The following is a 27,210-nucleotide window of genomic DNA, read 5'->3' on the forward strand; positions in this document are numbered from 1 at the left end:
TTGCATTGTTTTATTTGCCACCGTGTAAAGACATTATTTGAAGCACTAATTTTTTGCAAAAGCACAACTCAACATAAATCAAATTGCTAGCAGCAATTAAAAATTATCCAATTCCTTAGTGCGGGCGAATTTGACCTCGTAACCTTTGTTTTGTTGAGCAGTTTAGTTAATTTTCACAGATTTTTGTATGAAACACCCATAATAACAATAATAATAATATTAATGTGCGATTAGTGTCTGCGATAAAAATGAATGCGTGTTCTATTAAGGTGCGAAATGGACGTTGAGAAATGACCCAAATTTATTTCTATAAAGCACCAAATTCCTTATAAACCATATTCTTTAAGCAAGATATGATAAAAGATGAGTAGAACTGACAATTATTTTTATCATTGATGCACTTGCAAAATAATATGCAGGGTATTTAATTTATAAAAAGTAACTTTGGGTTGATTCTAGTAATTGAGACACCCTATACATTTCAAAATAGTTTAGCCACAATCTTCCGTATTATATAGCTATATATATGGATGCTTTACATATTATTGTCTAGTTACGTTGTTGTGTAGATGCGATTACGCAATATATCAAGTTTCAAATAATGCAAGTCAAGTTTTAATACAATCTGGTTGTTAAATGGCATGTGGGCTAATTAACGTTCTGGCCTAGCGCGTACCTCAGCTTGTAGGTGATTTGTTCTTCAGGACTAGTTCCGTTTACAGCCACATTTTTCAAAATATCAGCCGTACACTGCAACGCCGTAGACAGGTTGGTATGGATTTGCACTCCTTTGGACTTTATTAGATCTAGTAGAGATTTCTGTCCTTGAACTAAATCGTAATATTCCCTGAATAAAAAAAATCGATTAGGCTCTGCTCTAGATTGGCAAGCTATCTGAAAAAACTTACTTGTCTGTAATAACTTCTCCCATTATAGTTTGTCCTATCCTATAAGGTTGAGCCACAACGATCACACACCGTCCACACGCCACTAGATATGCGACTTCCAGCATTCCCACAGTACTTCTTGTTTGACTATCGATGACGAACAGCAATACTGAAGCTGACTGTTTAGCATCATGTTCCTGAGCTAGAAGTTCTGGTGCCCAAATTGAAACTTGCTGAAAAAATAATAAAAATTGCAAGTTTTACTGAATATGTATTGGATCTTGTGGTACTTACGGGATTGTAAAAACTGATGCCATGTTTCTGCAGTTCCGGAATAGCAGTATCCGCTCTCCAGGTAGTTGGATTGCAAGATCCCCCCAAAAATACTTCGCATCTGCCGTTAGGACATTCTGAAATAAACAACTTGGATTCTAAATACTGCGAATATTTTATAATTTATATTATATATACGTACTATTTACTTTTTGTTGAGCTAATTTCCGGTGCGCTTTGGAGCTTTGGTAATTCTGCATTTCCCTGACGAAAACGCACATTTCACTAAAGGTAAGGCCATTTGGATTGCTGCCATTTTTTTTACTGTACTGCCTAGCACACTGGAGCATTTTTGTTACTGAAAAAAAAAACTGGCATAAAATTCTGTTTGATTTCATACGAAATATAATGGTTATGGAATGCCGCATCCTTAAAAGTGATTCTAGTTTCAACAAAGAAGCTGACATTTAAATATTTAGATAAACCCATAATTTGCTCAAATTAACGGCCGTGTTTGTTTAAATTGACTACTGGTTCCTCGGGTGACTAAAAGTTAACAGTATTATGCAGTGAGTGATGCTCAAATGTTTATATTAATTTTCGTTTTATTTGTGAATTGTTCCTTGATGACTGTATAAGAATTTTTAATTAAACATTTTTAATGTTGATATATCAAAATACTAGGTTTGAAAATAGTTAGACTTTGCTCCACTTAAATCCATTAAGAAAAATTTCTTATATTTTATTGGAAAATTGGGCAAAATTAGATTTTATCAAATGGGTAGGTCTAAAAAATAAAGCGATTGATTTACACTCGAGTGGGATTTGAAAATTCGAAATTTTATCATTTATTTGATAACGCTGCTGTTCATTCCAAACCTTTTTATATCATTGTAGTTATTGGAAACCAGCAAAATATTACCAAATCTAGAAAATTAATATATTATACAACAAGAATTGAGCTATAGTACGATAAACCATTATTAATGATATACAGTGCTCTTTATGTATATTTATTACCCAAAAAAAATGTAAACATTTACCAACGCCATTGCGTTGGAATTTATCATAACATAGACAAAAGAAGCATTTATACCGCGTCACATTAATTACTTAATTACCTATTTATATTAACAACATTTTTTAATATAAAGATAACATTGTTCCGAGTCAAAAGCCTGTAGACTTTTGGTTTCAATTTTGAACATTACATAGGGGTGTTATCAAAATTTTGGGAATAAATCGATCTTTAAAATTACAAAATACAGTGTGTGTATTAAAAAATGTCATAAATAGTGTATTTATCGGAAACAACGAGCTTTATACGTCTGTATTTTTTTTTAAATACCGAAAGCGGACTTAGACAAACTAATTGACCATAATCCTAAACCTCTGGTCATCTACTTAATTTTCCTTAACACACCATGGCAAATGGTAACGGATTATAGCAATTTTATACTTTTTCACCTCTAGGGATAAGATATATATACTCGTAATACTCAGAAATATAAAGGCTACATATGAGGAGTGTGAGGAAAACAAGAATTCCAGAAAGCATTTGCAATTAAAGCTTACAAATAAATAGGAAAGGAAGATAAGAACAGCTTTGACTATGTTGTGCAAAGAAAACAAGGAAGACGGCAAAGATGCTGTCTTTCATCCTAATATAAGGATTAAAAGATCAAAATATGGATTGAGTCCCGATCGGAATAACACTCTATAGTCAGAAAATGATATTTATGGCATAGCAACTCTACCGTTAAAATGATGATAATACTCCCAACAAAATGCCGTTATGGTTCTTTAATGAAAAACTGAAAGTGATTGTCAAATTTTAAAATTCTATTGCAAAAATTAAGGCAAGTTTCAATAAGACTTAATATGAAAAATGTAATCCGTTTTAAGATAATGTCGAAGAACGGCAAAATAATGAAAAATATAGAACCGCTCAATAGTTTAATTGATTCACTCTTGAATTGAATTCATTCTGCGTAATTTATGGCTACTAAAATGACCCTCATACAATTTAATACCAATAAGCTTTGTATAAAACTTTTCGTTTGTTTTTAGTGAAACACCCTATATGTTTTAACATGGTCGGGTGTAAAAATTAATTCTGTAAATTGCTTTAATAAGTAAATAAAAAACAGTCAACATGTTTTCCCACAGCGGAAAAATCTGATATGATTTTTGTCATAGGTAGTTATAAAGAAATAATTAGAGGTGCATTGTGCATCAATTTCTACAGTCAAGACAAAATAATTGTGGTAAATGAGAATTCTTGTGTTTGTATTAAGAAGAGGGAACGCATTTTGAACACTTAATTCATAAGTTTACAACTTCGAAGATTCAATTTCCTTACTTATTTCTGTTATTGAAATTATTATTGTTTTAATGTGTGACTTCACTAGTTACCAATGATAGTTGTTCATAGTTCAGCTTGAATTAAACTTGTTTTTACATAAGAAGTCAGTTTATTAAAACTTTTAACATTCGTGTAGCAAATAGCAATTTCTCAATAACGGTTGAGTTGATCAAACAATGTTATATTGGCTATGAGAAAAATTGTCTTCTCTTGATGTAAACCTAAGGGGACTAATTTAAAATAAGAGATAAATTTGAGTCAAAAGTTTACATTCAGACTATTTGTATTAAGTAGTAAAATGTTCCCTTTAGCTTTAGTTTGTTTTGTTGCCTGAGTAAATAGCTAGTAAAACGGACCTACATTTATTATATTTTCTAGTACAATTTCATATTTTTTTATATTATAATACAAACAGCTCGCGTTTTCTATATTAGGCCCCATTTTTCCCGTAGACAGGAACAGCGTGTTCCATTAAAAACAACATTAGTTTGATATGTAACTTTTTTGCATGATACGGTGTTTCAACGTGAATTGTAACAACTTCAATTAAATCAAAAAGTTTAAATCGATCTATATGCATTGTGCCACAATTGCGAATTATTTCAATCAGGTATAAAACAACATGTTAATCTGTACATCTGAAGACAACTGAATTATTTTCAGTCTAATATAATTATTTTCCACCGGCTTTATCTGTGTGTCTACTTTGAGTAGAACTTAGGGTTGCTGATGTTAATATATTAATGTTTCACTTGTGAATATAAAACAGTGGATTGTTCTTTAATGAGTCTTTGTCTAGTCGTTGTGTTATGGGCCTCCGTCCTATATCAGCTTTAACAATTTATTTAAAAGACCCAAATTCCCAATGTTTGAACGGCATACAATAAAAATTAGTATTATGGAGTAATATTACCTTGATTCACATAATTTAGCACGCACCAACACAGCTGTTTGGAGGTTGTTAAATTCAGTTTGGGAACATAAAATTAAATTTTGATAAAATGTTTGTTTTCATTGTTTTTGCGCCAGGTTAGGGTTAGGGTTTTGTTTACATGCCTGACAGCTGTATTCGCTGTTGCCACCGATGATAAAAATTACTACAAGGGCAACACCGCATCGCAAGAACCACAAAATAAACTGTAAAATGAACACATTGGAAAAACACTCTGAACTGTTCAAATAGTATGAGAGCATTACATGTTTATAATGCGATTTCTGTCCAAAAGCGTAACAATTTCCCAGATAAGATTTAGAAAATAATCTTTATTGGCGCTGACGAATACACAAGATGCAAATAGCACATGTTCTCTTATCTTTTATTATTATCTACTAGTTTCTATTGCATTTTACTTCCTATTTAGTACTCAGGTAATTTGAAAGATCAAAGATAAAAGAGACAGTTTTTAGTCTCTCACAAAAAATTTTTCGTGCGCTTTTTGCTTCACAAAACAGAATCGTAACGGTTCTAGTTTGAACGTGTGAATACCAATATACGGGGCAATTTTTATTCGATCGTTAATTACAAAGATTTCACATACTGGATCAGATACGCAGATTTAAATAAAACGCTTGGTAAAGCGTTCACTTCGTCGTTAAAGCGAGAATTTGTGGACTCTTTTACATTTTTTAATTCTTTATTTAGGATAGTGAAAGAACAAAAACATAATTCAGTTCCTTCCTCGTGATGGGAAATCAGACCGTCGTTTTCCGTTGGAGCTCAAGTATACCACCCATATAAATAACCACAGATTTCTTTCACCTCAAAATATGTACTTTTTTAGAAAACTTATCAGCTGTTTCACTCTTGTTCAGCGCGGTTTGAAATGTTCAAAATTGGCGCCCTTTCTTTGCGCAGTTATTTTTGCCTTTTATGCAGCTTAGTCGGTTAAACTTAATTAATTGCGCAAGTATTACTTTTGAGTGGATTTTGATCAGATTTCTTTGAAATGTACTCGAACATTTCCGTTAGCTTAGCTCAAAGCGTGCAACTTAAGTCTTGTTTTTTAAATTAAGTTTGATTGCAATTTATCAGTCTTAAAACTTTATTATGAAATTTCATTAATAAATGAGAACTTTCTTTTGATTAATTCAAATTTCTTTGGTGTCCTTGCGTTTCCAGTTTTTTGCGCAGCTTTCTGGCATATTTTCTTGAATATTGATCCATATTTGATTGCTGTTAGACATTTTGGGTTTAATTTTTTCTATAATTCAACTTTTTTCAAGTTGAATTTATAATTAATAAACAGAACAATATGCTCTTCATGTGCAGTTCATTTAAACCTCAATCTGGAATACTTTGATAATGTGATATTTTGAATATTCTGTAGACGTGAAATTTGAAAAACCGATAAATACTTTTATTTTTGCTTAAATATTACATTAATTAAATTAAGTTAAAAAAGGAGTCTTCACGATATCGTATTGTAGTTGAGCATTTCAGTCGTTCGTTTATTTTGAACAGAAGAACTGATGTATGCAGGCCAAATATTGATTTAAAATAGGAAATAATTAAGTAATTTCATATTTTTATCAAGCGAAACTAGCATTGCTCTGCATTGCCACTTTAAAGATTAGCTTATTTACTATTTCTATTTCTAATATCTAATCTCCATACACGGTATAAGTTCAGTAGAAAAGTTCTATTCTGCACATTAATATACCCAACTGATAATTTTTATGAATGAATCAATAATTAAAAAATATGATCACTTTTGCCTCAAAATTTAACTCAATTTGCATGTCCGCTTTACTTTACAGACATTAATAATTCAAAAAGTTTTTAGGATCTACTGAGGACAGTCGATCTTTATCCAGACGAACATTGTTATTTGCCGCGCCAAAATCAAACAAAGCTCTTCAATTTTGATTCCTTAAAGTTTCCTGATACAACCAATCGTTTTCAAGAATTCTCTGTTTACAAAACGAATGTATCATCATTATCAAACAAAAGGAAAAACATAGACTATGGCCATAAATATTCTTTATGGTCTCAATGATTGTACCAGATTTAAAGCCGCAATTTAATAATTAAAAAATATTTTTACGTTTCTTTTTATGTCTGCAGTTTAGAGCAAGTGGATTTTTGTGAAATAAGTTTCCCAAAAAATACGTGACTTCAATATTTGTTCTGAATTATGAATCACTCGGTATAATCACGCTTCTAAATGGAACTATTAAGGATAACGTAAGCCACAAATCAGCAGCTAAAACCATCAAGCACACTGAATAAGTAGTTATCTACTCGAAATATGTGTTTATTTAAAATCAATCACTCTGTATATAATTGTTTTGGCTATAGTCGCTATTAGTTAATTAATTAAATTAAATTAAAAAAATTAAATACTTAAAAAAAATACGAATTCCGTAATAAACTTGAATTGGCAGTGGTAAAATTTGAAAACCCGACTTTCACTCAATCAATTAAAATTGTTGTAGTTTACCTTGTGTATCGGAAGGGAATAAGTGCATGTCATTGAACAGTGCCTTCACCGAATCCTCTGGAATATGTAATGTATCGCCTAGTCTTAGACATATTGCATTGTAGACCTCCCTGTAACAATGGAAACATAAATTTAGTTCAAAACAATAAATCTAACAAAATGCAAATTATTTGGCCTGCATACATTAGTACTTCTGTTCCAAAAAAAAAAAACGACTTAAGCTCAACTATAATACAGTATCGTGAAGCTTAGACCTGTTTTTACATGGTCGTTTTGCCTTATCAACAATATGAGCTTCCATCGTCTTTCGTTCATTACAACAATAAATGTTTGGTTTGTCAAGTATATCGATGACTCGTTTTGCCTGTTTTAATTAGCTTATCAACTACTGATACAGGGCTTAAAATATCTATGTGATTATATAAAAGTTTTCCAACCAATAGTGCGACGACCAAAATGTATTTAATATTTTGGAAAAATTAACTAAAACAAAATTTAGTCTTGGCTTGACCAGTTGAAAAAACAAATCAAAGCTGTGTGTATGTATAAACTAAAAAGTGCTGGCAATACTAATATTTTGTAGTATCTAGCAGGTGAAGAATTAAAATTTTCAACTGCTAGAAAACTTAAGATTATGTTGTTCTATCTATTTCCGAGATAAAAATGTATCTGCTGATTTTTCGACGAACCACATATCTATTGGGAAAAATATAGATATCAACTTTTTTGATGACTTTCGATTGTTTTGAAATTAATTAGTTAATAACTAGTGAAAGAAATGCAAATGTTGCAAAGCTTGGAATCGGAGAGAGTTTATTTTCTGATACAGCAGATCTAGCAAGCATAACTAAAAAGTACTTTTCTTGTTAGCTTGTTTTGTCTTGTTGAACTTCTTAATTTCAATAAATTTTTATATTAATCTTTGTTTCTTTATGCACGTATGTTATACATCGATTCTGTTGTGTTTTACCTTAATTGCATTATTTTATCTATTTGTATTCAGAAGAAAGTTGAAGATAAATTTAAAAAATTGGACGAAAATTTAACTGTCATTTCTATTTTCAGTTAAAGCGTTAAAGGAGAAATTATCTCCAATAATAATAAAAACTACTGATTCTTTAGTGAATGTCATTGTTTATATTGTGATATTAGTTTTTTAGAAATTTTAAACAATGAAAAATAATTTAATTTATAAAATATAATGTGCGTAAAGCGGTTCTTAACTTTTATTTTAATAAAAAACTTACAATAATATGATGAAATGTATTCTAATAATGTCATTACATTAAATAAACAATTAATATAAGAAATCATAGAAATGGACAATTTTGAAGTCTAACAAGAATAATAACACTTTTCTTCTTTATTTTAATAATCATGAAACTCAGTCCAATTTTAACTGTAAATATTTGAAAATAATTAAATTCGCACATTAAATTAGAGCTGAAATATTTTGAAAACTTTCTGATATGCACGTAGTTTAATTCCCGACTTTCCTTGAAAAGAATAGAAAAATATAGTTCAACTTGAAGCTAAAATAATTCTTTCTAATGATTTTCAAAGAAAACGTGTTAAAACAAACTGACGGTTTTAGAAACAATATAAGACTTTTTAATTTAATTAACAATTTTAATATGCTAGTGTAGAAACTGGCCCTGGAATTTCAACATTACAAGACACCTTTAATCATGTATTGCTCTCTTATTTTATGGTACTGTGTGATCTGTTGCAGCAACAATGCGAGCGTAAATATAAACTTTGTTTATTTTTCAATAAATTAACTGTAGTATTAACAACAATAGTTATCTTTAAGAGCCTTTAGTCTGCTATTGACATGGAAAAGGTAATCGTCTACAACTCAACAAGATATGTCTTTTATGTAAATTTTCTTTTTTCTACTTAATATTGACTGGCAGTTTTGTAGATTCTTCTCAAATATCACTTTGATTCCTGTTGATTACATTACAATAGAAAGTGATGTTTGAGTTAGAGCAGGTCAAGATAATTGAATTGATAACATCTCGCCAAGGAAAGATTAACAATAAATTGACTTCGTTGTTGAAATCGGTTTTGGGGGTTCAAATTTAATTTAAATCACTTTCAGTCATCACAGCATAAAAAGAAATAACGTAAATATGATCTACAAGTACATACCCCGATACTGGTTGTCTTTTAAGAGGCCAAGACCGATTTTTTAGAAATTCTTTGCGGTGTCCCATCTTAGAATTGAAGCTTTTGAGCATTCCAACCAATTGAAATCTCTATAATCTGTCTAGGTTTCGGCACTAGCCCAACTCGCACGAGCACTCGTTCAACTGTTAAAATGCATGCACCACTTCCTCACATGTACCAGGTGTCCTCATATCTTCAGCCACCCACAATTTTACGTTGCCGAGACGGTTAAAACGTTTTGCGGCTGGAATTTACTCAGCAGGAGTTCCTGGGCGGTTTTACGAAATCTAAAATGTGCAAATGCAACGCGTTTAATTGCCATTGAAATACAGGAATTCGGTTATTCTGCATGGCCTAGAACTGACTGCAACTACAAAACGAAAAAGCTAAATGAGGTTCAGAGCGATAAAACCGATAAAGAATTGACGAAAGCGGTTGATAAATTAAATCTCGTGGGAGTTTTTGTCCGCCAAGCAAACCGTTTCAACTTGTTTAGCTTTTATTCAATGTGAGTAACTTTGGAATGAAGACATCTTCGGATTTATTTCCATTGCCTAAGTCGATATAATTTGTCAACTTGAAAATTCCACAACAGCAACTTTTAGCACCAAAAATTTTCAATCCTCAGTATGTCGAAAAGGAAATAATCTATTAGGTGTTTTTTAATCTGCGGAAAGAAAAATGTTGATTGACGATTAGTGTTTGTTTCATGCACATAAGTCGTTTAGTAAACTATCTTTTGACAACAAAACTTTGGGGTTGATTTAATGCTCCTAAAGAAATTAACAGAGTTTCGGAGATAGAGGATTTCCGAAACTGCCATTTTTCAATTAGATTTCATCAGAAATGCATCAACAATTTTAGATAAATAATTTAATAATTTTGGGACGATTTTAAGGTAGCCAAAAAATGTAGAATTCATCAATAATCTTCGCCAAATTCGGCTTTAAATGGGATAGAAAGCTAGTATCACACCATTAAATATTCGAACATTATTAAAAAAACATCTTGTATAGACTAAAAAATTCTAGCCTCAATAATCCGAATCTCACTTCCTGCATGGTTTGGTAATAGGCATAAAATTAAAATTTTAAATAAGTAGAAAACTGAGATTATGCGCTTCTATCTATTTCTGTTGAACTATTTTGCAATTTAAAAATTGGTCTGAAAACGAATGTTTTACGCTTTGAGTTGKTTTTTTCAACGRTCAAATGCTGAACCTCAGGACGATATTCTTCTAATTTTTWATTATTCTTATATAAAGAATTGTTTGTGGAAGCCTAACATTTTTGGCGTACTTTTTCACTGTTGTAGAGTGTACTGATTAGTATGGATTGACGAAAGGTCATATTTGTTAAAATCACAGTAAGTTGCTGTATTAATAACTCGTTAATAGTTAAATTAATGCTTGTGTTGTTAACAAGGAATTATGGTAAGTACAAAAGACCCTTATGGACGTATTTGAGTGTTCAGATCAAAATATGTTTTATTGCGGCAGAAAATATGACACATTTTATGAACAAATATATTTGAGGCAAGTTTTCTTCAACGCAAAGAGAAAATAATTAAATACTGCTTGTTTGGTAAGTATTGACCTTTSAAAGAAAGTTAATAGAAATTTTCACATTAGTCCCTGTTGTAACAGAARAATATATATTTGAAAATATTTATTTCCTGGACAAGGAAAAGAACAAAATTATGAAAATTTTTGAAACTYCTTGAAAAATAGGGCGTRGCTAGTAGAAAAAATATTAATTTAAATAAACTTAGCATAGTTTCAAGACTCCTTACTATTCTAAAGRAAAAAACAATATTTTCTTGAAACAAGCTGRTTTGAAATGATTTTTCTAGTAAGTTTTACAACCTGCCTTTTATCCAATGTGTTATTGGATACCWTRGTATATGAAGGTGATCCAGTTTAAATCCTCAAAAAGTCAACCACACATGCGAGTTGCTGCATAAGAAGTGCAGGCGTAAAAATAATGATTACCGAATAATTAATAATGATAAAAAAATAACTAATATCAAATAATTCAAAATTTAAAATAATAATAATGTATGTATATCGACTTAAAACATCCTTACTTAATATTGGATAGACTTTTTTTGCAGTCTTGAACATCGTTTTCTACTATTTTTATTGAAATGGTAGTTAATAGACGATTTTAGGCGTCCGCATGTTCAAGTAAAATTTACCTTTTATAAAAATATTCAATAAACCCAAACCGGCGTTCATTTGTTTACAACGTAAAATGTAACATTTTATACTATTTTTTCCTTTTTCCAATTTCGTTCACAAAAATATTCAATATCAACAAAAGTTCGCAAAGTACTAAAGTACTACTTATTTTGTAAAACGATCTTTCTTTACTCCACCAAAAGTCACTAAATAAAAAAAACTGCTAAAAATACAATTAGCAAAATATTAACCAAAACTTAAACAGAATCTTGAAATACTGCAAATGATCTTGAAATGCTGCAAACCTCAGTTTATCTGAACTTTACTTATTATTTTCATTTATACAATTAAAACTAGAGCACTTTGTACCTTGCAGAAAATGTTAGCCCATTTTGTATATTCTGAATTTTCATATTAATGAGGAATTTTTAGTTCCCACTCAAAAGTACGAAGAAATTAGTCAATTCTGAAAATACTAAATTTCTCATCAATTAAAAAATTAAGATCAAAAGGGATCGCAAATTATCCCAATATAGAATGATGTTAGAGAATGTATTAAATGTAAAAATTAAAACTATTAAAATCGCAATTATTATTACCCCTGATACCAAAACTCATGCAACACTAATAATAGTTAATAATAAGGCATTTTTTAATTAAAAGCCATTTGTATCGCTTCACTGAATACGGGAACCCGTACAAAAAATTAACCCGCATAACGTTATTGGCGATAGACGTTTAATGAACCGATTTATCGAACCATCGCTACTTCCAGATAAGAGTTGGCCTGCTTATTTCCCAGACTTAGCACGTTTAGAAAGTTGACATGGAAGAGCTGAAACTCTTTACCAACAACCAGTAAACGATAAAACAAATCAACAAAGAAACCATACATTATGTATTAGATACATTCGTGAGATTACTAGCTATTTTACTAGCAAGAAATCTCGTGCTGTTTACCAGAAAGTTATTGTTTTCGTGGACTAAATAGCGTTTTTCGTGCAATTATCCACGCACTAGGTACTCAAAATAATTAATATTTGAGATATACTAAAAAATCAATAAATATTGTTGATAAACGGAAAGCTATTTTTAACAGTGTGTAATGTATCTGGTATATGTGCGAGTGTTCCTTGTATCTATTGTTTGCCTCGTGTGTGCTCCGAATTATTAGTACCTGCAGCTACTATCACTAGTTATTATCGCGTATCTCGAGCAATACTCAATAAGGCTTAAAAGTATTTCAAATGATTTATGCTTAAAATAGAGCCAGTTTTTCCTGCAGGAAAAACTTATAAACAGTGAAAGTTTTCTTTAGATGTCTTCTACAGGAGCAATTACTTTGGAAGGAAACATTACGCTGTTTGCAAGTTGTTTCAAAATTTATTGACTTGTCCAGTCTCAAACTGTCCAGTGAAAAGCACTAATCAAACGGCAGCCTATCAAACATCCATGCTGAGAACATCGCCCAAATAAAAAAAATATAAGCCATCGCACTTTACATGACAACGGTGAAATTTTACCGCTTTATTTTAAAGCTGGTCGTATAAACAACAGATATTCTATTTTAGTGAATGCTCTAATAAATTGCCATTTTCAACTATATTCCCCAACGATGTATAATATTGAACGATCCGTGATTTGTATGTTTTAAGATACAAGCAACGTTTGCTTTGTCGATAAGATTTCTCGATAAAAAATGCGATTTTGTGCATTACTGAACTTTATGGCAGTATAAAACACGTGTATCTACAAAGTGGAACCTTTCGAGTAATAATATTGTCTTATTTAGTCATAATTGCCGATAATTGATTCCAGCTTTATTTTGACGGAATTCCAGTTAAAAAGTACAATTTATGTTTAGTAAAAACATCAAATTTAAAAGGCAACTTTGAACTACTGAGTTTATATAACCGGATCAGTAGAGCACTTTGGTTCAATTGATAGGATATTGATTATTAATAATTATCTAAGCAGGCGAATAGAAGTGTAACACGCTATTGAATTTGGTTACCAAATTGAAAAACATAAGTGGAACTCTTTAACAGCGCTAGTGTTAATAAAGAGTAAACATAACTTTGCGAGATAACCTATGACTCCAACATTTTGATACAACGATAAAATTTGTATCATTCACAAATAAAGCTGTCGCAGGAACCAGCAGTAGTTTTCCAATGAAACGGTTTACGTTATAATTTTTCAATTACAAGCCTGATAATTGGTTATCGTTGCTATAATGGCAGCAATAAAGTAAACTGAAATAAGGACAATAGAATTCCATTAGTTATAACTTGGCAACAAACTGCAGATATTTCCTGCTGCAACTCCCATTTAAATAAATGATAAGCTATTTGTACTTCCTTTTGATTTCCAAATCGTATATATAGATTGGCGGTAATTTCTAATTTTAAATTCCTGCCGGGAACCTCTAACCTGCTGATATTTTAGCCGGGAAGCCAAAATAACTCAATGAATTTAAATTTTTTATTTAATAACTCGATACGCTCGCTAATTTAGAGACTTTTTGCTGCTCCAACGTTGGCCAAATTGATGATTTGAATGCAGGAAATGAGTTTTGAAAATCGAGTTTATTATAGTAGTGTTGTCACTGCTAAGTTTGTATCTTGCCAGAAAGAGGAAATAGGAAGCCAAACAGAAGATAAACAGTCCTATATGACGCACTTTCTGTTGCTGTTGAACTAGTAAACAAATGTTTGGTATCTATTTGTAGTTAAAAGTTGCGATAGCAAGGGAAATACTTTGAGTATAGTTTCTACCAAAATAAAAATATTTCTGTGAACTTTCGAAATCGATTGAAAACGCGCAAGTTGAAAGCATGTTCGTGTGTCGTATTTGTAGAAGTTGAATAGCAACTTATTAGTATCAGCCAAAATTTATATTTAATGACAGGATTTGCAATAAAGTGCCTTTTAAAGTATTTTTTTGTGCATTTAGTTGTGCAGACATTATTTCCAATTTACTAAATTGAAATCTTCCAAACAGCTCGCTGATTTTATGAAAATTTTGAAAAAGGATTTTGTTAATGTTAACTCTAACAATAACTAAAATTTGTAAACAGCACAAACAAGTAAATCATTCTTCAAATAATAAATTGTAACTGAATTATTTTCAATTATTGTCATAATTGTTATCAATTGCGAATTACATTATATTCATCATTATGTTCAAATATACATACTTATATAGGTAAACATTGTCTTCGAAAAACTTTGGCACCCGATATTATCAAAAAGGAGGGGCTAAATTTAAATCTTTTGGACAAAGTATTAGATGAATTAAAATAAAAATGTGACATTTTTACACTAAATGGAGACGTGCGATAATTTTCAAATTTATTTAGTGCAAATTGGAAACTTATTTATCTTCTTTTTTATTTAATATCAAACAAACACATAATTGTTCCAATAAACATAATCTGGTCACTTCGTCAGCACTCAAAAATAGCATCACTAATGTTTAATTTAATAATTAACATTCGAGTAGAAAAGTAAGAGAAACCTGAACAATTAGCAGTACTTTGGTGAATTTTCCGAGCCGTCAGGGAATGAACTTAGTTTTGCTATTAGAATAACTGTCTTTGGTATTTTTTTAATGGCAAATATAACAAATTTAATTAATATCCAAACCTTCGCCTTGACCGATATCAAAATGATGCTTAATGCATTATTTGATTAAGAGAAAATATTTATTTGAAGAGAACATACTTTACAAACTTCGATATTTTTACATCTGGATAAGCAATAAAATTCAAATATACATTTTCGGCTTATGTAAACACATTTTTTCTTTTCTGTCGGGTTCAGAGTATTAGTTGTCGACATGCATAGGTAGTAAATGTAGCGCTAACAAATCACACCAAGCAACTTCGTCTCATAAGTGGTAATTCATACAACCCCCAATTCATATTTTATTATAAACGATTTTTGCTGAAAACCCCGAAACACATTATTGAAATTATTGGTCAACTTTCCGTGATAACATTTATTCACAATCTGTTAGTGTTTTTCGAAGTTTGGCGAACAAAACATTTCTGCGTATTTTAACAAAAGTGTTTCTCAATAATCATTTCATGCTTTCATAAAGAAGGGATTTGAATGTTAATGTTGTTGGGTTGCGGGGATAAAGTACGAAGTCAAAAAGAAGCGTGCATGTTTCACTGCAAAGTTTCCTGATAATCCTATTGAACTAATGAATGTAGGTAGAATATTTAGAAGAAGCGTAGGAAATTTAGCCAAAGCTGGCAGAACACAAGCTTTAAGGRAAAATAAAAAACCGAATACAGTCAAAACAGTGAATGAAAATACAAATTTGTCAATTAMTTCGGATATTGGTCATAGTTTTATGCAGAGATTTAAAAWAAGGCAGGRGGGGTATCACCCCTCTAAAACATGTMTTGCCGGACCTTTTTGAGGATGATTAGGCTAGAAGATTATAATTAAAAAATTCTMCCATAATATTATCTTCTCGTACGAAGCTCCGTCATTTATTTATTCAGATAATATAAGACGGATCTACACAATATTCCCAAAACTCAATGTGTGGAATGACAAAAGTAMTAACAGAATTTTTGGATCATCTTTCTTCAATTAGAASTAATTTTTTCWAATAATAATGTTAGAAAAATATATAAATATCACCATCAATATATCACCCAWATATCACCCATCAAAGGAAKAATTTGAATCCATCAAGAACTACRTAAAGAACAGCAATACTGGTACTTCAATTTTTTTTCAAATCAATGAACGGGCCCACATGGTTCTATCGAATGGCCATCACCATTGCCGGATCTCATACCACTCGATTTAATTGTTTAGGGGTATTAAAAGAAAATGGTGTATCAAACCGCAAGCATTAAGGACCTTAAACATAAGATAACCATCTTATTCCTTGGCGAAATTCAGGTGGGAGGTGGAGATCATTTAGGTGAGTGTTAAGTAATTTATATTATTATATTAGTAAAGTGTATTATTTTTAAAAAAATAATTAGCCGCTGTTTTAGAGAAATGGGGCAGATGCAAATATTGTATACTACCCATTAAAAAAATGGGGTAGCTGGGGATGAAGGAGAATATATAAGGAATAAATGTTATCACCAAAAATCGAACAGCAATTTCAATAAAAAAAAGTTACGAGTTTCAGTGTTAAAATCGCTCATAAAAATGTTTTACGTAGGACATTTGAATAAAATCCGTATAATGTTTTCCCAGTTGTTGCACTTTAGATATTTCACTTATGAGGAATTAGTAGATAGCAACTGCAAATAAATGTTAACAAGCGCTAATGCAATTGGAGTTGTTGACAGCAAAGTTTTTGTTAAACGTTTCCATAAAATAGCGCATAAAGTTAGATCAGGACGATCAGAAGTGACTTGCAGTGAATAGAGCAGGAATTAATAAGCGTTACATTAATCCATCAAACTAAAGTTGATACTCACATTAAAAGTTGTAACCATTTTCGAGAAACACTGTGTCGTTTCGGTAGAGTTAAAATTATTGATTGCACAGCCCTAACATCACTTTTCTTAAACCCCATTTTACGTTAATAGCTAGAACAGTCTTTTGTACTTATTTACATCTCCCTGATAGCTAGTTGAAATGGAATGCTTGTAGCGGTCTCAGATTGCAAATGGAAATAAAAGAAAAATCCTGCAACACTTACGTCGCCAATAGGAAAAGTCCAAACACTGTTTGTACGTTGAATTTCAATCTATCCATGTATCCAGGATAAATCTTATTTTAATATATTAGGTTTGTTGGGAATGAACGTAAAATTCGTGGAAAAAGGCAACAACACGAAACAATCGACGAAGTCAAAACACACATTGGCACACTAGAGAAAAATCAAATTTCGCTCGCCTACACACGCAGTATTCAAAGAGCGCGCGAATTTCGCTACGCTAAACTTAAATATACTTAAGCTAACAGTTCTGTTAAGTTAACCAAACGATCGCTGAGATGCGACTGAAAATAATTTGCGGCTTTTAATTGTTACTGGGGCTCGTATATTGTTGAATTTTGAGTTGAAGGTTACTTATACGAGGTGGTATCTACAAGTGCTGGTTCAAATTAAGTCAATATCTAATTTATTATGAGTAAGCCATGGCCAAGGTGTTGGAGTGAAAGTACTAATGACTCTCAGAGTGGAGTGTTCACAACATCACCGTATTTAGGCTTGTAGGCTAATGTCTATGGTCCATTTCCAATTATTATTCCGCAAATGTTGGATGATCTAATAGAGGATTTAAATTAAAAATTTGCTTCACATTTTTCGCAAAAAAATGTTTAGAGAGTGTTTTAATTGCTCCTAAATGCAGATTTACCGAAGAATATCAGCAAATGAAATCATTGAACTAATGCATTTTTGTTAACGAAAATCTGAGTCAAAACTGATAAATTTTTAGGGTTTTTAAGCCAGCGTGAAAAAAAATCATCCTGACGTTTTGCAACCACGAGTCGTCTGCATTTTCAGAGGTATTTCGTTCGGAAACGTTCGAAAGACGTTTTCAGCATCTAAATAAAAAAAACATTGTTTGGAAAAAGTTCGTGCAAACTTTTATTTCATATCGTATATTAAATCATCCTACAACTTCAGAATAATAATTCGAAACTGATAATTAGACCATTAATCCAGTGTAATGTCGTTTGAAAATGTGCAGCACTCGTGCTTGCGAAACGTCAGAATTATTTTTTTAACACGGCAGCCTAGAAGCCTCAAAAAGCCCCCAACTTCGAGCATTGACCGAGCAACTCGCAAAATATCAAAATTGTTTATGTAAACTTTGCATTGCATGTTTAACCGTGTTAAACTCGAAATTTGAACCTGATCAACAAAGTTAAAATGTTTTTGAAATAGAATGCTCATAACAAAACTTTTTGAAACATTTATACCATTAAAATATGTACAAGTGTATCCTGATAATGCTGAACAAATTCACCTTTATAATTTGCATTTGAAATAAACTAAGATTTGTTGTGAGAAATATAGTGTTTTACTATTTCTTTTTCACTTCCTAACTACCCACAAACGTCTTTCCCGAACCACCTTAGATTACACTATTTAGAATGTCAATAATAATATAAAAAAAGCAAAAAAATATTTTTCAATTAATTTAAGTCTAGTCAGCAAAAACTGATTATCAATAGATTTAATGCGAAATCGAACTGAACAGCTCGGTATTTTGTCGCCTTTTTTCAATTTACCGATTCTTTGTTTCAAATAGTTAATTAATTTCAAAATCCTATCGGAAAGATTACTACCTTTTCTATCGGAAAAATTACTACATGTCTTGTCCGGTATAATACGGGGCTACATGTGCTAATTTCCTTCGACTGTGTATCATAAATTCAACCTTGACGAATTTTCTTTCCTGGTTTCACAGAAAATTACATTAAATTGTGCAATTGTTTCAGTCAGCTCTTTAAATAAACGGGCAAAGAGTAGCACATAAGGAAAACGAGATAAACATGTGGAACCTTCAGTGAGACTTGCCCAGAGTTAATCGACATGCATTAATACATTATGGAAGTGACTGCTTAATCTTTTTTGACTTTATAATAAAATTATTAATTTATGTTATTTCTGAATCACACCAACACAAATTACATATCCAGAGTAGTTCGTAAGTTCAAGAGTGAACGTAAATCTTTGCCGGTCATAATTATGTGGAAAACACGTTGCCAACCAATAATAAAACTAGTTTTTCTTTTATTGCAGCCACTAACAAAATTTTATTGGAATTTATCAAATTGAAATTAATTGCGTTATAAATAGCGTGCTTTAGCTAAAACTTGGGATATTTCTTCTTAAGCAACCACATAAAGCATGCATATTTTTCTATGAAAAAATATTTGCGAAGAATATAAAACATTTTTACTGCTTTAAGGCCGAAATTGTTCAAAGTTTTTCATTTGAAAAACTCATTATGGTTTTGAGGCTGAATTCTCTTGCTCAACTTCATTTTCCAACTTGTCTGAGCAACGAAAGATTGGCTTGCAGTTGATAGATGAAAATGAGACTGTCGTGTATGTCGTTAAAATGAGTTCATCTAACAATCTATTTGCAATGATCACTTAGTTGGTAAATCGGAAAAGTTTTTGTTTTAAACAGAATGTTTTAAAAGAAAAAACTCAACCATTGCAATGTGAATGACAGTCAAGGAACGTGTCTTTCAAAAAAAGTTTGAAAACATTTTACCAGTAACAAGAACACGTTTTAGTAACGCGTTTCAAATTTGACTCTCTTTCCTAAGAAATTCAACCATAATTCATTAACTCCATAGAGATAGACACAAAAACATATTCCTCATATTTTAATGCATCTCATGGAAAAGACTAAAGGCTTATTAACGTTTATTATTACTTATTAAGACTAGTCATATTAAAAAAATGTTAAAACATACGATAATATCCCAATCTTCCAAGCTATAGAAAACCAAAATATTCCAATACTTAATAGTCCATCTAAGCGAAATGCATACATCGGAATCAGCTGGAAATATCTGAGAAGTCGTGAGTCAAATTGTTTAAAAACTCTATTTTTTAGTGGGGTAAAACCAAAATTCCTGATCTCTAAAGAAATCGGCACAAACACTAATAAATACTGCGGATATTTCACTATACAGGGTGAGCCAGTTTGGGTTAGCCTTTGCCTAGTTAGGTTTTATAGAAAATTCACTACATTTAAATGTTAGCTAAAAAAATCGAAACCCATTATGCCTTCAAAAATAAAACCGTTACAAATAAATAAACCGATCTGGCTGAAACTTGGTGTGAGTCCTTCCAAGAGATGCTACTAACTGAAAATAACTTCTATTCACCAGTGGTGCGCTCTCTCTTACTTTACACGGACTTTTCAAATCACCCTCGTATTTTAACAATCTTCAGGGATTTGGAATGAAGCAGAGCCTTTGGATTTTAGCGTATCGTAAAAAATGATAATCTAATGAATAATATATAGAACTTATTTCATCAGGCACATGAACGATCTCCAAAAATTAAAGATATTTAACGTTCTGTTCGTTAATTTACTTTACTCTATGATTGAACCGTTTTTATTCACTGTGCTATTAGCTAAATTGAACTATCTTATTAGCAGGACGGAATCTTATCTGTACTCTTAAAACTTAGAAGCAAATATTTCAAACTTTTGAAGGGGTAGAGACATATTTTAGGAAAAAGTGTAAGTGATGGCTATTTTCAAGGCATCGAGTTGAAATTTGGTGCATTATTGAGACATTAAACATTAAACGAGGATTTTGGGCAAATTTGAAACACAAATATCTAGCAAATGTTTGCATGTACCTGGGCCCTCTCATAACTAGAGATGAGCTTAAAGTGCTTCTTTACCTAAGCTTTCAAAACAATTTTCCCAACGTTGAGCTCTCTTAAGAGATGTTCACAGGCTTACTGAAGTAATTATGCGGTTAAAACGATCATAATTTCGATAATGTCCACATTTTAATTAGAACAGCAGATACTTACTTAAAATGATTTATATCACGATCTAAATTAGAAGAAATACGTACGCAGACACTTACTTCTTCAGTAAATGTATTTGATCATATCACCTATTAATTTTCAAGTGTCATCCATTTAGTGAGCAAATACCGTTTTCACGTTGATTTAATGACTGATACGTACTTGAACATAGTGGTTGGACATTTTTTTGCGAATTATAAATGCCTACCGGCTAATTTGTCGGCAAATTACCGGATGTACGATATTATTTCTCATTAGTAATGACTTTCCTGACTACATATCTGTGGCAGTGTGTAATTTAAAGAAAATCGCTCGTATTTCAGTCAATTTCCTTCATTCCTCGAATGGAGATTTTGTTTGTTTGAGCATAGCGGATTTAGATATGCTATTACAGGAAGCTACGGTTGGCACAAAAAGTGCAATTGGAAACTATCCATGATGGTATGCAAATATGCAATTAGCTTCCGTTGGAAGGAAATGAAATGGAAAATTTAGATTTCCCATGAAGCATCTGCGAATAGCTAAACTGCAAATAGAAGCTGATGTATAAACAGAAAATAAAATTAAACAAATTGATGTTGATTGGCAAATCCATTTTAAGTCGTATTACGAGCAAAACAAATTACGTAGATAGCGGTCAGGTCGCCGAATTTATTGAGGCAAACCATTTAAATTTTAATAGATTCCACCTACGGATTTAAATTGGCAAATTTCACGTGGATGATGTCATATAATGGCGAGTTTCTTAGGTGCTTGCGTAGTTTTCTAATTAGTTTTTGCATGGCATACTTAACGTTCGCTCATAAAACAACTGGCTGGGTAAATAATAGTTTACTCTAACACGAAATAAATTACCTAGACGCTTCAGAAAAAAAATATTGCCCAGTGAATCAAATCAAATTGCTTCTCATTTCGTAGGTTCAATTTAGTATGATTCCCAGATGTGACGCTATTGGAAAGTTTTAGAGAAATAGTTTACAAATATACTAATGGACTAGTGTTTAACAACACGTTAATAATACAGGGTGGTAATAATAGGTTTTTTATAAGTCACGAAAACTGATGTTGTGAAGTGAGGTTATACGATGAAGATAGGTTATACGGTGAAGTTGCGCAGTTCATGGTTAAAATGTGCAGTTTTTCGAATACGACTCATCTAATGAAAGTATCTACAAATAGATAGGCAAATTATGATTAATTCGCATAAAAGATTAAGTTTGCCAGTATTTTACAGTAAAACGTTAGGAAAACGCGCGGTTTTTCTGTTTAGAGACAGTGTTGTTTAGAAATATTGACCTAAAAGTGAAGAAACCCCAATTTTCAAGAGTTTTCCAAATAAATAATTATACACTTTCTCGCTTTTTCAGTTCGGAACAATATTTTTGAAAAAACACCCATAAATAATTATTACGGTTTGTCCATAATTCGAAGCTGCAAAAAGGTTTCCAGAAATTTTTGCAATGCGGTTAAGGAGGCGAGTGTTCGAATAAAATGTATCTTATAATTTTTCACAGAAGATACCTGAAGATTGCCAGTATTTGCTTAATAGAAACTCTGTCAAAACTGGAATTACCTTAAGACTTAAAGGATCTTTAGAAATCTTTAGAGCGACGAGGGTGGCGAATTTTCCCACTCATTTTTTGTGAACTGTTGCTCTCTGGTCGTTTTTTCAAGATGATCCTAATTACTTTCGGTAAAAAACTGAATAAAATCATTTGGTTTTTGTGGCAAATTCGAAGATGAAATGGGTTTTCTAAAGTTCCCTACAAACCGATGAACGAGGCGAAGTTTCTGGCAAAATTAGTTTTGTCATTTTTGGCTGAAAAAAACCCCATTATTGTCAAAAAAGAAGTCCTGGAAAGGGATTTCAAAACTTTTTACGAAGAGACGAAGGATTCGAAATTTATTTCATAATTTTTCGCAGAAAATAGTTTGATATTGTCAGCATTTTTAAGTGAAACTTTAGAAAATTGAGCATTTAGAAGTGTAAGTAACTTGGCTAAAACTGGAAAATCCTGACATTTGAAGGCATTTTAAAAATATTATTAATAAATGGCCTCCCATCTATATAATAGATAATATATAAATAAATCTAAAAAAAGTGAGTTACTCAGGCCTAGTGCGAGCAGATTTCTGAATTGGTTTTTGCCAAATATATCAAATCTTTTGCTAGAATTATTTATTATTTAGTTTTTCTGTTCTTTTGCGATCGCGAACAAAATAACTAACTTGGGGTGCATTTATTTGAGCCCTGACAACAATAATTTGGCTGGGAAGCAATCAGGTCTTTACACTCTGTGTAATAACAATATTTTCATATTGTAATGTCGATTTAAAATTTTGTATAGATTTGATTTAAGTAGCATTGGTAGAACAGAATAACTATTATCATAGAAGACCAGCACATTCTGAGAATTTTCTGTTAAAAAAAAAATGGGTAACATAACAAGCAAACATTTTTTTATAGAAACAATTTTTTTTCCATGAAATAAAATGTATCCACTTCAAGAGATTGGAGTGGATACATTTTATCCTATTTTTGGAGCTAAACTCTCATTTGTGTTTGTGCCTTTGTAAACGACTGTTTATATCTTTTGGAGGTTTTTGTAAACCACTGTTTGTATCTGTTCGAGGCATAACCGATTGTCTCAATTAGGTATTGTGTTAAAACAATTGACATTTTGAATTGACTCATTTGGAAATCGCTGTTTTAAATGAAGCTTACGTGGGCACAGAGTTTTATAAATTTTAAATTTGAATTCACATCAGCAAACAATACATTACTGTAACACTACCTACGTTATGAAAGTAACATTCATACTCATTAAACACCTTTTGAACTGAGAACTTTGTATACGATCTAGAGGCCGGTTGTGACAGATTTCCAAAAAAATATATAACAAAGTAAGTAAAGACGATTTTTAGCAAAAACTGCAAAACCGAAAATTTATTTTTGGGCGAAATTTACACAGTGACTCAGCTATGTAAGAGGCGGCAACGTAAGAGTCCGATGCCGTCAAATGGTACAAATAGCTTAATCTTTAAGAGCTTTTGAAGATCAAAGAAAACGCAATTAAATCAGAATCGACAATAACTTCTTGATAACGACAATCTTGTGTAGGTACTTGACGTCAAAATGCCGGCCGCTTTTTATATCACTTTTGATGGAATTTAAAGTGTGGCCGTTTCCTAAACTTAGTAATTTCATGTTAAAATAGACGTTCATGCTGATACATAATTAAAGAAATAAAATAATATCTTGAAATGAACATACCTTGAAATCTTTAAGGTAGGTCAATCGCCTCGCAGTTTAATTATTTAATCGATGCCTTACAAAATAGCGAATGAACTTATTGACATTTACGATTTCATTTAAGAAGTCACGTTTGTATAACTATCAATAGAAAAGCGAATTCCGGTGTTTGTAACATCGGGTTACGTAAGGGGTTCAACCTTAATACAGCAGAACATTGACTTAGCTATAATAAAATCAATCAAATCAAATTGGATATCAAAGATCCAATGCTAAAATATTTAAAAAAATTAAATGTGCTGGATTGAATGCTTTACACATTTTTGATGATAGCGCTTCGTCAAAAACTATGCAATGCACGGATGCAACTGCACTTTGCTCTTCTCTGTAAAACTAATATAATGTTTTTTATTTATCAAGTTCTATTTTAGTAATATCTTGAAAGCACTAAAGGAAAACTTGCACCTAACTCTCACAGTAAGCCGAAACACTCCTTCAGTAAGTCCCCTCATATATTAATTTATGCTATAATGTATTATAACGCGGAAGAAATTATTCATAGCCGCCAACCGCAAAAGGAATAAACCATTGTTTGCACAATTCAGCATGTACTTAGTACATGGGAAATTGAAATAAATCATTGAAAAGGTATAAGCAACGACATCAAGAGAAAGTTCTGGGTTTCGAAAACGGTAATAATTCACCAAAAACATGTTAGTGAAAAAAGTGATACTAGCGCTTTTAGATTTATACATCATGAATACAACATACATGAATTTGCAAAATAAAACAGTATAAATAAGGATTCCAAAAATACGTCAACGCTAGATGGGACATTCGTTTAAGCGAACTGGTCATAATGAGAAGTACATATTAGGCATTAATCGTAAAAAACCAACAGTTTTAGAACACATCATAAAATATTGCAGAACTGCATATGCAAATATTTGTTTGAAAAAAAGCATCTATTGTTGTTTAGCTAAAGTGTTATTAATTTTTAAGTAAGAAAGCGTGAATTACTAATAATCATAAAATACTACGAGAAATTGATGCTAAAATACAGGGTTGGGATAAAGGTCTGACCTTTCAATCTCTGAGATCGCAAACAGTCTGTTTACCCAATTTTTTCAAGCCAATTGTGATTTCCCAACTGATTCTCTATTAGGTTGCATTACTACTCGCCTTAGAACTCTTTCGTATAACTATCATTTATACCACACGGGATAATTTTTATTTTTAAAAGTTATTCCTTTGTCTGAAAAGTGGCAGTATGATTACACTTCCTAGTTTTAGGTACTTTCTCTCCTTTACATACTCTCTTATACAGTTAGGCAAGCATATTTACATATCTTCTAAACAAGTTTAGACACATCTTAACTGTAAAATGTACAATTTACCACTGTTTCCTTCTTTTCTATATTTACGCCGATTCTCTACCTCGTTCGTTTTGTTCTGGTTTCGTTTGGGGCATTCTTTTTCTTTGCTTTCGATATTTTCTACATTAAGTAGTTTGTCGATGTACTTTATCCATCTCTTCAAAATTTTATTACCTTGCCTTATTATGACCCCATTTTAGCTTTCTCTATACTTTTACTAGCTTCCCACACTTCATCTTTGTTGCCGTCGTGATATCCTTGACTTGTTTCCTTTGCCTTCTATAATTTTTCTAATTGTCACCTGTTTTATTTTGCGGGTACTTCCTCTATCTCTGCTTGCTGATTTTAATTAACAATTCACTCATCTTTTTCATACCACTCGTTCTGAAAGCACCGCTGTTTTACTGCACTTAGTAGCGTATATTAAAACTTATTTAAAAAATTATTTAACTATGTATCCTGTGTAAGCTTGTCGTATTTACATTTACATTATCCTTTAAACCTCAACAAACCTTCGTTGATTTTTGTTTCAGATTATGTGCCTGCTCTCTCTTGTTCATGTGCCCATGTTCAGTTTTGCTCAAATTAAGTTTTTTGCAGCGTAAAACTAACGTAAAAAACAATTTTCAGCTACCATAATAATCGGAAGATGCGCGCCTGAAAGACGTTGCAAATTGTGTTAAATTGTCCGTTATAAAGTGGTTTGGAAAACGCATTTATTAACCGCTCGGTTGCACAGGTTGCAATAAAAGAATGGATTTATTTAAATGGAGATAGATAGTTGACTACATAAATCATTACGCGGTTAATGTAGGCAGGAAAATCTTGATTGCCTAATAAGCAGCACTGTTGTGCTTTGAAACAGTTAATTTATTTGCATTTTAATGATTTTATTAAAAGATCTAACGCCAATGTGAACTCTGCAAACAATTCCGCATTCCATTTAGAAAATCGCTATTTTATATTATTGCTAGTTATTCATAACGTTCGATTGTGAATCTTAATTCGCTTAATTTGGATTTGCAGTTATTTAAACTACTGCACGGCAAGTAGTTAAGTTAAGTTAATTCATATGTTGCTACGGCATCCAAATCTTTTACTGCATGATTTTTTTTGTTATTTTTTTGTTTCAGAGAAAGAATATTTCCTTACAGAAGGCAAGTAACCATTTGTTGCATACAAGTTAGTATAACTATTCGATGGTTAATCATTTTTATAATATGCAATCAGCAGATGTTTTCAGCCTCTCGTTTCACTTAAATCCCATTTAATCATAGCTTTGTTGCGATTTTTAACATGAAAGTACCCATCTTCATTACATAGGTCATTGTTCATAGTATTGGCTTTCAAGTAAACATTACTTAACGTTTGGCTAGTATAAAATACCCTTTTGGCAGGCAGATTTATCTGATTTCCGTTAACAATACTTTTCGACATTATTTTCAAATAATAAAATCATTTATACCAATTTCTCCTGATCAAACATTCAGTCACAGACTTGCTTCAGTGTTAATACAAGTCACAGCTCTTACCTTTTTATTTATTTAGTTAAAAAACTTCTCCACTAAATGTTTGTAATTACTTTTAAATTAAGAAACTTTTCTTTTAATCGTGCATGTTGTTTTTCCAGTTTTACCTACCTCACAATTAATATCACTTCCTAAAGCAATCGCCGTAGCATTTGTATGAAGTTCTGCAGTTGTAATACTAGTGTTAAATATTCTTTATGTTTAAAAAAAAACAGTTTTCCTTTTAATTTTAGATG

General features: G+C 31.5%; 1 protein-coding gene across 8 annotated transcripts in view; it reads right to left on the bottom strand.

Annotated features, from left to right (window-relative positions):
• LOC109542828 overlaps positions 1-27,210 on the bottom strand; it is a 101,660-nt gene that overhangs the window by 5,363 nt on the left and 69,087 nt on the right. For 4 of the 8 annotated variants that reach the window (XM_048668525.1, XM_048668524.1, XM_048668518.1 and 1 more), the window contains exons 3-7: positions 6,966-7,075; positions 1,363-1,518; positions 1,182-1,297; positions 909-1,120; positions 677-847 (exon numbers count right to left, since the gene is read on the bottom strand). In XM_048668525.1, coding sequence (XP_048524482.1) covers positions 677-847; positions 909-1,120; positions 1,182-1,297; positions 1,363-1,518; positions 6,966-7,075 — 765 coding nt within the window. Of the gene's footprint in view, positions 1-676; positions 848-908; positions 1,121-1,181; positions 1,298-1,362; positions 1,519-6,965; positions 7,076-9,119; positions 9,425-16,774; positions 17,320-27,210 lie in introns of those variants that run through there. The other 4 variants (XM_048668521.1, XM_048668522.1, XM_048668523.1 and 1 more) reach the window with 4 other exon arrangements.

This window comes from Dendroctonus ponderosae, unplaced genomic scaffold (genome assembly GCF_020466585.1).
Source record: "Dendroctonus ponderosae isolate FM_Combo_2020 unplaced genomic scaffold, Dpon_F_20191213v2 Dpon_F_20191213_7, whole genome shotgun sequence".
Lineage (NCBI taxonomy): Eukaryota > Metazoa > Arthropoda > Insecta > Coleoptera > Curculionidae > Dendroctonus > Dendroctonus ponderosae.